We start from the raw sequence: 13,527 nt of genomic DNA, 5'->3' as shown, positions 1-13,527 counted from the left end.
TAACCTCTTTTTAAATTGTTTTAAATTTTAAATTTGTCTTATAAATTGGGGTGTTTTTAAATTTGTTTTCGGGCCATGGTATTTAATATATTTTAAATGGTTTTTAACATTTGTATTATGTGTATTTTATCTTGGCTGTTCACCGCCCTGAGTCCTTCGGGAGTAGGGCGGTATATAAATTTTATTATTATTATTATTATTATTATTATTATTATTATTATTATTATTATTATTATTATTATTGTTGTTGTTGTTGTTGTTGTTGTTTTGTTGTTGTTGTTGTTGTTGTTAATAATAATAATAATAATAATAATAATAATAATAATAATAATAATATGAGCCAACCATGTGAGGCAGCAGCCAAAAAAGCCAGTGCAATCCTAAATTGCATTAACAGAGGGATACAGTCAAGATCAAGGGAGGTACTAACACCACTCTACAAAGCCTTAGTAAGACCACACCTAGAGTACTGCATCCAGTTTTGGTCACCACACTATAAAAAAAGATGTTGAGACTCTAGAAAGAGTGCAGAGAAGAGCAACCAGGATGATTAAGGGACCGGAGGCTAAAACATACGACGAACGGTTCCAGGAACTGGGCCTGGCTAGTCTAGTGAAGAGAAGGACCAGGGGAGACATGATAACCGTCTTCCAATATTTGAGGGGCTGCCCCAGACAGGAGGAGGATCAACCTATTTTCCAAGGCACCTGAAGGCCAGACAAGGAATCATGGATGGAAACTGAACAAGGAGAGATTCAACCTGGAAATGAGGAGGAATTTCCTGACGGTGAGAACCAGGCTGGATTTGATTTAAATCGAGTCGATTTAAATCATGATTTAAATCATGATTTAAATCACTAGTAAAAAGGCTTGATTTAAATCAACTCGATTTCAGTCATAATTTTTAAAGAGCAACTGTCATCTCTGCTACTCCTTTGACCCGCTGTTGACTCCCTGATAGTCCCAGGGTTGCAGAATATACAGCCTCGTGCTACATAACTAAGCTCCATTTCATGCTGAATAAACTAAATTGTTTATGTATCTTAAATAGAAAACTATCTTGCGATAGATTTTTACCTCAAAAGATTTTTATTAAAATAAATTCAATAAAAATAAAAAAAAATCTGATTTAAAAAATAAATAAATAAATAATCCGATTTTAAAAAAAAAAATCATTGATTTTTATCCACCCTGGTGAGAACCATCAACCCATGGAACAGAAGTCGCCTTCGGAAGTTGTGGGAGCTTCATCCCTGGAGGCTTTCAAGAAGAGACTGGGCTGCCGTCTGTCAGAAACGGTGTCAGGTCTCCTGCTTGGGGGGGGGCGAGGGTTGGACTGGATGACCTCCAAGGTGCCTTCCCACTCTGTTAATCTTTACCTAACTGAGGCAAAACTCCCTGAACAACGGTCTGCAGGGGTAAAATGCTCCCGGTTCAGACTGGATTGCCCGATCCGGTAGCGATGGAGGCGGGTGGTTCGGAGAACCAGTAGCAAAAATCCCTGCCCCCTCCCCAATGCCCAGCTGAGCCGCGCAATCATCAGAGGCTCTTTTTAAAAAATTTTTAAAAGCATTTTCTACAATCTCTTCGGCCGAAAAAATGCTTTTAAAAGTAAAAAACTAAAGCCTCTGATGATCGCACGGTTCAGCTGGGAGCGTCAAAGGCTTTTAAAAGCATTTTTTTCTACAACCTTTTCAGAAGAGATTCGGCGAAGAGGTTGTAGAAAAAATGCTTTTAAAAGCCTCTGACGATCCCTGCTGAGTTGCCTGATCATCAGAGGCTTTTTTTCCTTTTAAATGCCTCTGACGATCCCTGCTGAGTTGCCTGATCGGCAGAGGCTTTTTTTTTCTTTTAAATGCCTCTGATGATCCCAGCTGAGTTGCCTGATCGGCAGAGGCTTTTTTTTCTTTTAAATGCCTCTGAGGATCCCTGCTGAGTTGCCTAATCAGCAGAGGCTTTTTTTCTTTTAAATGCCTCTGACGATCCCTGCTGAGTTGCCTGATCGTCAGAGGCTTTTTTTCCTTTTAAATGCCTCTGACGATCCCAGCTAAGTTGCCTAATCAGCAGAGGCTTTTTTTTCTTTTAAATGCCTCTGACGATCCCTGCTGAGTTGCCTGATCGGCAGAGGCTTTTAAAACAAAAAAAGCCTCTGACGATCAGGCAACTCAGCTGGGATCATCAGAGCCTTTTGAAAACGTTTTTTTACAACCTCTTCGCCGAAGAGGTAGAAAAAATAGTTTTAAAAAGTTAAAAAAAAATTGGCCACGCCCACCAAGTCACATCACCCCCCCTCCCACCAAGTCACGCCCACAGAACCAGTAGTAACAAATTTTAGATTTCACTGCTGACGGTCTGGCTTAGCGAGGGAAATTTTTACCAGACAGGGCGCCGGGCGCAAACTTCTGATAGCTTTTAAAAACGGGAGTGTGCAAATTCATGGAGAATGGGTCCATTTCCGTGTTAACCATCGTTAGGCGTTTTTTTTAAACCTCTTCTACCTGATGCTTCCAGAATCCCTGCCTTTTGTTTTCCCTCCCTTGTTTTTTTTCTCTCTCTCTCTTTCATTACTTTTTCAAGCCATTTAAGTCTGCAATTGATCTCTGTAGCGGGTGGCCACAAGGCATAAATTATGCATTGCGCGAACAAGACTTCCCTTCCCTCGTCTTGAATCTTCTGCGAATGCAGCCATCCCAGCTTTCCATTTTTCTAAGGAAAGGAGATATGTATATATATGTATATATATATTAATAAAATATATATATTTTATATCTATATAGAAGATGTCAGCAGATGGCCGACGAAAGCTTAGTAAAATAAAATTTTAATTCTTTTAAAATGTTAAAATCTTAAGTTCCGGAGTTCGCAGTATATCTGCTTCGTTTTTTTACTAATATACCTGGAACTCGTATTTTTAGAATAGTTTGTAATATATATATATATATATTACAAACTATTATAAAAATACGAGTTCTGTAATGGTAGTTTAATACTCTGACGATGTCAGCAGATGGCTGACGAAAGCTTAGTAAAATAAAATTTTAATTCTTTTAAAATTTAAAAATTTTAAGTTCCGGAGTTCGCAGGATGTCTGCTTCTTTCTTTACTATATATATATGTAGTATATTTATTTTGTTCTCTTTTCGTAGGCCTTTATGTGTATTTTTCTCTCAGCCAGGTTTATTCCTACGTAAATCAAGATATTTATTCAGCCATAGTTCAGTGAAATCCCATTCATTAGTTTCTAGGCTTTATCAGACATCAAACCAGCATTTTGCTGTCTGTTGTGAGACTTAAGGGAGACTAAGATAGATCTATTTCTGACTAATTTGTCTTCTTCAGTTAGCCACACCCTCATCTCATGTCTCCTCCCTGTAAAGGTAAAATATTTATTTTGTTCTCTTTTCATAGGCCTTTATGTGTATTTTTCTCTCAGCCAGGTTTATTCCTACGTAAATCAAGATCTTTATTCAGCCATAGTTCAGTGAATATACAATATATACATATATACAGTATATATATATATATATATATATGTTTTCTGAGGTTTTCGCGGGTGTTTGTATGTAGGTCTTTGGTTATTTGGGTTTTCTCCTGCGTAAAATTGGAAGTGTCTTGGCGACGTTTCGACGAAGTCTCATTCGTCATCTTCAGGCTGTTGTTTTCGGCTTTGTGCTTCTAGGGCCGTGATGGCGAACCTATGGCACGCGTGCCACAGGTGGCACGCGGAGCTATATTGGTGGGCACGCGAGCGTTGCCCTAGCTCAGGTCCGGCATGCATGCGCGCACTGGCCAGCTAATTTTCGGGCCTTCTAAGCCCACCGGAAGTCGGGAAACAGACTGTTTCTGGCCTCCGGAGGGCCTCCAGAGGGGGTAGGGATGGCTGTTTTTGCCCTCCCCAGGCTCCTAGAAAGACTCTAGAGACTGGGGAGAGTGAAAAACGGGCCTACCGGGTCCACCAGGCCATCATGTGCTAAAAGCAGGGGGAGTTCGGGGGGATGGGGCGCATTGAATTATGGGTGTGGGCACGTATGTGCACAACCCCCTGCGCTCCCCCTGCTTTTGGCACGCGATGACAAAAAGGTTAGCCATCACTGTTCTAGGGGCAATGTGTGATCGCAGATGTTTTTTCCTTTTAACTTAAAGGAAGGTTTAACTTAAAGGTTAAAAAGAAGAAACAGCTGCGATCACACATTGCCCCTAGAAGCACGAAGCCGAAAACACCAGCCTGAAGATGACGAATGAGACTTCGTCGAAACGTCGCCAAGACACTTCCAATTTTACGCGGGAGAAAACCCAAATAACCAAAGACCTACATATAATGTGTGTGTGTGTGTGTGTGTGTGTGTGTGTGTGTGTGTGTGTGTGTGTATTTCCCCTTCCTGTCTTTTGTTCACGGGGCATATCATGCCGGTGAGGCCATGTTTGGAAGACTGCATCCGGTTCTGAAAAGAATAACAAAAGAGTTGGAAGGGACCTTGTAGGTCATCTAGTCCAACCCCCTCCCCCCCACCCCCCACCAAGCAGGAGATCTCAAAGCCTGCCACAAAGATGAAGGGGAGTCAATCTATTCTCCAAAGCATCCGAAGAGCAGGAGAAGAAACAACGGATGGGAAGTCGTCGAGGCGAGAAGCAAGCTGGAATTAAGGGAGAAATTTCGTAACGGTGGCAACAATTCCTCAGTGGAACAGCTTGCCACCAGAAGTTGTGGGCGCTCCATAACGGGAGGATTTCCAGAAGAGATTGGACAGCCGTTTGCCTGAAAGGGTCTGGACTCTCAGATTAAGAGAGTCGGAAGGGACCTTGTAGGTCATCTAGTCCAACCCCCCGCCCAAGCAGGAGACCTTACACCGTTTCTGACAGGTGGCAGCCCAGTCTCTTCTTGAAAGCCTCCAGGGATGAAGCTCCCACAACTTCCGAAGGCGACTTCTGTTCACTGTCAGAAAATTTCTCCTTATTTCCAGGTTGAATCTCTCCTTGATCAGCTTCCATCCATTATTCCTTGTCTGGCCTTCAGGTGCCTTGGAAAATAGCTTGACCATCTTCCTCCTCTCTGGGGCAGCCCCTCAAATATTGGAAGACTGCTCTCATGTCTCCCCTGGTCCTTCTCTTCACTAGACCAGCCATGCCTAGTTCCTGCAACCGTTCGTCGTATGTTTTAGCCTTCAGTCCCTTAATCATCCTGGTTGCTCTTCTCTGCACTCTTTCTAGAGTCTCAACATCTTTTTTATAGTGTGGTGACCAAAACTGGATGCAGTACTCTAGGTGCAGCCTTACTAAAGCTTTGTAGAGTGGTATTAGTACCTCACTTGATCTTGAGTGTATCCCTCTGTTAATGCAATTTAGAATTACATTGGCTTTTTTGGCTGCCGCTGCTCATTTATTTATTTATTTATTACTGCGATTTATATGCCGCCTTTCTCCCTAGGGACTCAAGGCGGCTTACAAAATGACAGCTTCAATACAAATCACAACACAATACCAAATTAAAATCAGTAACCCAATTAAAAAACGATTTAAAATTATGACAGTGTACCCCCCAAACGGATCAGTTTAATTGGCGGAAGAGCCACGTCTTCAGCTCGCGACGGAAGGAAAGGAGGTCGGGGGCTGTCCTGAGCTCAGTGGGCAATCCGTTCCAGAGGGTCGGGGCTCCCACAGAGAACCCAGCCCTCCCCCTGGGGGTCACCAGCCGACATTGTTTGGCCGACGGCACCCTGAGGAGGCCGACTCTGTGAGAGCGCACAGGACGATGGGAGAACGGCTGGAGATGGTCCTGCAAGTACCCCGGGCCTAAGCCATGAAGGGCTTTATAGGTGAGCACCAGCACCTTGAAACGTATCCGGAGTGCCACCGGTAGCCAGTGCAGCTCACGCAGGAGAGGTGTTACACGGGAGTATCTAGACGCCCCCGTAACTACCCGCGCGGCTGCATTCTGGACTAGCTGAAGCCTCCGGACACATCCCAAGGGCAGCCCCATGTAGAGGGTGTTACAGTAGTCCAACCTTGAGGTAACGAGGGCGTGAGTGACCGTGGCGAGGGCATCCCGGTCTAGGAAAGGGCGCAACTGGCGCACAAGACAGACCTGTGCGAAGGCCCCCCTGGTTACGGCCGTCAGATGATCATCTAAGGACAGCCGAGAATCCAGGAGGACACCCAAGTTGCGGACCCTATCGGAGGGAGCAAGGATTTCTCCCCCGATCATTAAAGATGGAACCTCCAGATCCCGGGATGCCGGCATCCACAGCCACTCAGTCTTGGAAGGGTTGAGTCTAAGCCTGTTCCTCCCCATCCAAACCCGCACACCGCTTCCAGGCAGTGGGACATCACGGAAAGGGCATCATGTCTGGCTCATATTTAGCTGGTTGTCAACGAAGACTCCAAGATCCCTCTTCACGGTTACTGCTATTAAACCTGGTTTCACCCAGTTTGTATGTGGGTTTTTCTTGCCTAAGTGTTAGGCGTGACTTTTCTCTACATTGAATTTCATTGTCCTTTAAGGTCTTTAAGGTCGCTTCCCACTCTGTGATTCTGTGACTCTGTTTTTTTTTTGTTTTTTTTTTAATTTGATTTATATGCCGCCCTTCTCCGGAGACTCAGGGCGGCTTACAATGCGCTAAGCAATAGCCTTCCTTCATCCTTTTGTATATTTATACAAAGTCAGCTTATTGCCCCCACAAACTGGGTCCTCAATTTACCTACCTTAGAAAGGATGGAAGGCTGAGTCAACCTTGAGCCTGGTGAGATTCGAACCTGCAATAATTGCAGGCAGCTGGTGTTAATAACAGGGTGCTTTAGACCACCGTACTACCAAGGCTCTTTTTATTTTCCTGTTCTAAATAATATCGGTGAGCAGAATTGCTGATACGGTACGACGGGCGGTAAATGCTTAAAAAAAAATTAAGTATCCACAACGAAGTGTATTAAATTATTAGAACAATAAGGAGAAGGATTTTAATCTCTAAGCGGAGGGCCCCCGAATCCCCAGTATTTGTGGTTGGAAAAATTCTAAAACGGCCTTTTTTAAAAAAAAAACTGGGTTATTTTCCTCGTTGCACAGGACCGGGTACCATTAGCCGCTCTCGAAATCATGTTTCTATTGTTGCCAAGAAAATGACATAGATGGGTTAATGGTCAGCGGGCACCGAATTTGTCTGGAGGGAGACTTGCCTCTGTCTGTTTTAGACTCTTTTGCGCCGTGATGTGTGCAGTGACAGCAAAACACTGAAAAAAGGAGGAAGGGGGAAAGACAACTTGGGAAATGATGGTTTAAGCAGTAAACCAGGATTAAAGAAACTAAGCCTCAATGGGACAGATAAACTGTGGCTTATGTGTCCCACTGAATCTGTTTCTTTAGCTTTTTAACTCTGGCTTTTTGCCTAAAACCAACATTTCGAAAGTTTCCAAAGCACGCTAAGCCATAAATCGTAGATTACAAGCCACAAATGCTGGGTTTGGGCTTCGTTTACACTAAACCAAAGCGAGCTATGTTAGGGCTTAACACGAAATATGAACGCTAAGACCGTATCTATTCTTTTTTCTTTCTAATATTCCTTTTGCTTTCACGATTTGAGCCCTAGGGAAGATCTATCTGGCCTAATATTCCTTCCTTCACCTGTTTGCCCAATCACAACCACCCTGTAAGGTAGGCTGGGGGTGAGAGAGAGAAAGAAAGACTGCCCCCCCTACTCTCATGAAATCGATTGGATGATTTTGGGCCAATGACCGGGAGACTGTGAGTTCTAGTCCCACCTTAAGCATAAATGCCAGTTGAGTGACTCTTGGCCAATCACCAGGAGTCGGTGAGTTCTAGTCCCGCCTTAAGCACAAAAGCCAGTTGAGTGACTTTGGGCCAATCACCAGGAGGCAGTGAGTTCTAGTCCCGCCTTAAGCACAAAAGCCAGTTGAGTGACTCTCGGCCAATCACCAGGAGGTGGTGAGTTCTTGTCCCGCCTTAAGCACAAAAGCCAGTTGAATGACTTTGGACCAATCACCAGGAGTCGGTGAGTTCTAGTCCTGCCTTAAGCATAAATGCCAGTTGAGTGACTCTCGGCCAATCACCAGGAGTCGGTGAGTTCTAGTCCCGCCTTAAGCACAAAAGCCAGTTGAATGACTTTGGACCAATCACCAGGAGTCGGTGAGTTCTAGTCCCGCCTTAAGCACAAATGCCAGTTGAGTGACTTTGGGCCAATCACCAGGAGTCGGTGAGTTCTAGTCCCACCTTAAGCACAAAAGCCAGTTGAGTGACTCTGGGCCAATCACCAGGAGTCGGTGAGTTCTAGTCCCGCCTTAAGCACAAATGCCAGTTGAGTGACTCTGGGCCAATCACCAGGAGTCAGTGAGTTCTAGTCCCGCCTTAAGTACAAAAGCCAGTTGAGTGACTCTGGGCCAATCACTAAGAGACTGTGAATTCTTGTCCCGCCTTAAGCACAAAAGCCAGTTGAATGACTTTGGACCAATCACCAGGAGTTGATGAGTTCTAGTCCCGCCTTAAGCATAAATGCCAGTTGAATGACTCTCGGCCAATCACCAGGAGTCGGTGAGTTCTAGTCCCGCCTTAAGCACAAAAGCCAGTTGAGTGACTTTGGGCCAATCACCAGGAGGCGGTGAGTTCTAGTCCCGCCTTAATCACAAAAGCCAGTTGAGTGACTTTGGGCCAATCACCAGGAGTCGGTGAGTTCTAGTCCCGCCTTAGGCTTCCCCTGTTGACTTTGCTGGTCAGAAGGTCGCAGAACGGGATCACGTGACCCCGGGCCACTGCAACGGTCATAAGTAGGAACAAGTTGCCAAGCATCTGAAATTTGATTGTGTGACGTTGGGGACTCTGCAACGGTCGTCAGTGTGAAAAACAGGCCTAAGTCTCATTTTTCAATGCTGTCGTAATCTTGAACGGTCATTAAATGAATCGTTGTAAATCAAGGACTACCTGTAATGGGGTTTTTTTGTTTTTGTTTTTTTGAGCTATAACAGGGAAAGGCAACTGACATGGAAATGTTTAAAGGTAGAATTGATTTCTGCTTTTCTGGATCTGATCGTAAGAGAAATGAAGCCATCTTCAGGAATGGGATGGGATGGGATGGAGCAGAATAGAGTAGAGTAGAATAATGGAGTGGAATGAAATGGAATGGAATGGAATAGAATAAAATATATGGAATGGAATGGAATGGAATGGAATGGAATGGAATGGAATGGAATGGAATGGAATAAAATATATAGAATGGAATGGAATGGAATGGAATGGAATGGAATAGAAAAATGGAGTGGAGTGGAATGGAGCGGAATGGAATGGAATGGTGTGGAATAAATGGAATGGAATGGAATGGAATGGAATGGAATGGAATGGAATGGAATGGAATAAAATATATGGAGTGGAATAGAATGGAATGGAATAGAATGGAATGGAATAATGGAGTGGAGTGGAATGGAATGGAATAAAATATATGGAATGGAATGGAATGGAATGGAATATATGGAATGGAATGGAATAGAATAGAATAATGGAGTGGAGTGGAGTGGAATGGAATAGAGTAAAATATATGGAGTGGAATAGAATGGAATGGAATAGAATAGAATAATGGAGTGGAGTGGAATAGAATGGAATGGAATGAAATATATGGAATGGAATGGAATAGAATAGAATAATGGAGGGGAATGGAATGGAATGGAATGGAATAGAATAAAATAAAATATATGGAATGGAATGGAATAGAAAAATGGAGTGGAGTGGAGCGAAGTAGAGTAGAGTATAGAATACAATAGCGATGGCTAACCTTTTTGCCATCGCATCCCAAAAGCGGAGGGAGTGGGGGGGTTGCACGTGTGCGTACCCACACCCATAATTCTATGCGCCCTGCCGCCACACATTCCCCCCGCTTTTGGCACATGATGGCCCGGTGGGCCCGGTAGGCCCGTTTTTTCGCCCTCCCCAGGCTCCTACAAAGCCTCTGGAGCCTGGGGAGGGCGGAAACGGACTTCCCCACCCCGCTGGAGGCTCTCCGGAGGCTGGAAACAGCCCATTTGCCGACTTCCGGTGGGACCGGAAGACCCGGACCTGAGCTCACATGCCCATAGATATGGCTCTACGTGCCACCTGTGGCACACGTGCTATAGGTTCGCCATCACAGGAATAGAATAATGGAGTGGAGTGGAGTAGAAAAATGGAATGGAATAGAACAACAGAACAACAGAACAGAATAGAATAATGGAATGGAATGGAATGGAATGGAATGGAATGGAATGGAATGGAAAATATGGAATGGAATAGAATGGAAAATATGGAATGGAATGGAATGGAATGGAATAGGATAATCAAAATTTGGATGCCTGGCAATTCACTCATATTTATGATGGTCGCAGTGCCCTGGAGTCACGCGATCCCCTTTTGCGACCTTTTGACAAGCAAAGTCTACGGGGGAAGCCAGGTCACTAACTTAACATTTGCAGTGATTCATTTAACAACTGAGGGACGCGGTAGCTCAGTGGCTAAGACGCTGAGCTTTGTCGATCGAAAGGGTCGGCAGTTCAGCGGTTCGAATCCCTCATGTCGTATAACGGGGTGAGCTCCCGTTCCTTGTCCCAGCTTCTGCCAACCTAGCAGTTCGAAAGCAGGTAAAAAATGCAAGTAGAAAAATAGGGACCACCTTTGGTGGGAAGGGAACAGCGTTCCGTGCGCCTTTGGAGTTGAGTCATGCCGGCCACACGACCACGGAGACGTCTTCGGACAGCGCTGGCTCTTCGGCTTTGAAACGGAAATGATCACCGCCCCCTAGAGTCGGGAACGACTAGCACATATGTGCGAGGGGAACCCTTTACCTAACTATGCCAAGGAAGGCCGTGAGCAAAACTCACCCGACAAATGTTTCACTGAACAGCGTAAATTTGGCGCTCAATTGTAGTTGTAAGACGAACATTACCTGTACAGCAACCTCAGAGGTGGGATTCAGCTGGTTCGCCACCAATAGCGGCGACTGTGGGAGGCTGTGCCCACCCGCCCGGATGTCATTGCCAAGCACGGCGCATGCGCGAAAGGCCATGTGCTCGCGCAGAGGAGGCGCTCACATTTGGGAACTGGTAGGCAAGGTAAATGAATCCGATCTCTGAGCAACCCTCTCAATCCTGTCAAATGCCTTTTCTCTTCTGAATTCCATGATTTTTTCCCCCAGATGTCAATTTTGGGCTGAAGTTTTGAGTTAAATTTTAAATTGATTTTAAATTGGGTTGTTTTAATTTACGGCCAAAATATTTAATTATTTTAATACTGTTTTTTAAATTTTGTATGCTCTGTTTTTTTACTTTGGCTGTTCACCGCCCTGAGTCCTATTGGAGAAGGGCGGTATAGAAATGGAAACAAATAAATAAATAAATTTTCTATCTTTTTTTCTGTCCCATCATGAAATGTTACCATATTGGATTTAACTCCCTTTGCATCCCTTTTTCTCGGAGACAGAAAAATAGGGCAAAGAAAACTGGGTTTCAATAGCTGAATCACAAGGAATTGCCTCCAGTGATTTTTCGTTTTAACTGATGTTGGCTTGCGTTCCCCTTTTGTCCAAAATACCCTTCCATCGAGATCAAACCTGCAATTTTCTTTCAGGTTAAGCAACGTTATGCAAGCACAGGAAAAACGGCTTGAGAAATAACAAGCGAAAGGAAGTGACAGGCAGGAGCTAAGAGAAAAGAGAGAGAGAGAAAAAATATAGGCCTGAAATGAAAATAAAAATAAATAAATCTTGTTTTGAAAATAATGCAGCCCGGCGAAAGTTCAAACATTTTGAAAAAGGGAATGTGGCGGGCCCAAAATAAACTATATTTGATTTAAATTTAAATGAAAGGTTGTATTTAAAGCAGTTAAATACGAGGGTAGAGTCACTGCTGTATTATCGGTGGATTTCAACTCCCAGAATCATTAATTAATAATGGAATGGGTTAATTTAAATAATTAATAAATTATTACAAGTGATTAATTTGTTCTTTTGGTCGCATTCAAAATGAAAAGATAATGATGCTTAGCTATATTCATGCATTATTCGAACCCAGTGTTGCGTCTAATTTGGCAACTTTAAAGATGGGTGGATTTCAAGCTGTCTCAGGAATTCTGGGAGTTGAAGTCCACAGGTTGTAAAAGAGCCACAATTGCCCACCCGTGCCCTAGGCGGTTTGGGGAATTCTGGGAGTTGAAGTCCCACAAAGTTGCCAAGTTTGAAAAACACTGCCCTAATCTGTAACATATATAATTAAATTTTGGGGTACGATCAGGGGTGGGCTGATGGGGGTTCGCAAGGGTTCGGGAGAACCTCTAGCTACGATTCTGTGCAGTTCGGAGAACCTCCAAATCCCACTCCTGGCTGGCCCCGTCCATCCTGCCCCTCCCCTCCCAGGAGTCCCCATGCGGCCTGTTTTGGATGCAGGTAAGCGCAGGGCGAGCACCGAGGCTCGGGAGGGCGGAAAATGGGCCTACTGGAAGATTGGGCCCGTTTCCGGCCTCCAAAGGGCCTCTGGAGACTGGGGAGGCCGTTTTTGCCCTCCCGGAGGCTCAAGAAAAGCCTCTGGAGCCCGGGGAGGGCAAAAATACCTCCCCTGCCGTGGTGCAGGAGCCCGACTAGACCACGCCCACCCAGCAATCGGGCAGAAAACCCCTTGCTAAAATTTTTGAAGCCCACCCCTGGTTACAATGCTGCATAAACTGGGTATCGTGGTTTGCAAACACCAATAAATGCAAGCAAAATCATGATTTAAATGATGGTTGACTGTTACAGGGAATCCCCGACTTATGACCACAGCTCAGCCCGAAATTTATGTTGCTGAGCGAAACATTTGTTAAATGAGGTTTGCTCCATTTTTACCACCTTTCTTGCCACAGTTTGTTAAGACGAGTACTACAGTTGTTAAGTTAGCGACGCGGTTTGTTAAGCGAATCTGGCTTCCCCATCGACTTGGCTCGTCAGACGGTCGCAAAAGTGGATCACGTAACCCCGGGACACTGCGACCGTCAGCATCGGAATTTTGACCACACGATTGTGGGGATGCTACCCAGTCGTAACTGTGAAAAATGGTCATAAGTCACTTTTTCAGTTCTGTCGTAACTTTGAACCGTCACTAAATGAAGTATTGTAAGTGGAGAACGACCTGTGTTTTTGTAAATAAAGGTACTAAACCAGAAATCTTGCTTATTAGGGATTTGAACAAAGGACTGATGGGAATTTGCAATAGTCCTCGATTTACGACCAAAATAAGAACCTGAAAATTTCATTGTTAAGTGAGACATCACATGACCGTAACTTGCAATCTTCCCTGCTGGCTCCCCCCATTGACTTTCTGTATCAGAAGCCAGCTGGGAAAGTAATAAACGGAGACCACGTGACCTCGGGATTCTGCAAGCAACATAAATGTGGCCCAGGGTCATAAGTGTGAGGATCGATCTAAAAATCACTTTTTTTTCAGTGCTGTCGTACCTTTGAATAATCGCTAAATGAATGGTCGTAAGTTGGGGATCACTTGTATTCAGGAGCAAATCATCAGGAGGAACAAACT

At 44.4% G+C, this 13,527-nt stretch overlaps 1 protein-coding gene across 1 annotated transcript in view; it reads left to right on the top strand.

The window, feature by feature from the left end:
- Window positions 1-12,382: 12,382 nt before the first annotated feature.
- Window positions 12,383-13,527, top strand: part of CARMIL3 (capping protein regulator and myosin 1 linker 3) — a 64,016-nt gene continuing 62,871 nt past the window's right edge. The window contains exon 1 of the mRNA XM_070954533.1: window positions 12,383-12,404. Within this exon, the coding sequence (XP_070810634.1) occupies window positions 12,383-12,404 (22 nt within the window). The remainder of the gene's footprint in view (window positions 12,405-13,527) is intronic.

The sequence above is a fragment of the Pituophis catenifer genome, unplaced genomic scaffold (assembly GCF_029215685.1).
Source record: "Pituophis catenifer annectens isolate HBS135680 unplaced genomic scaffold, rPitCat1.0.hap2 SCAF_15, whole genome shotgun sequence".
Taxonomy (NCBI): domain Eukaryota; kingdom Metazoa; phylum Chordata; class Lepidosauria; order Squamata; family Colubridae; genus Pituophis; species Pituophis catenifer.
The sequence above is the reverse complement of the archived record's forward strand: the minus strand, read 5'-3'. Positions and strand labels throughout refer to the sequence as shown.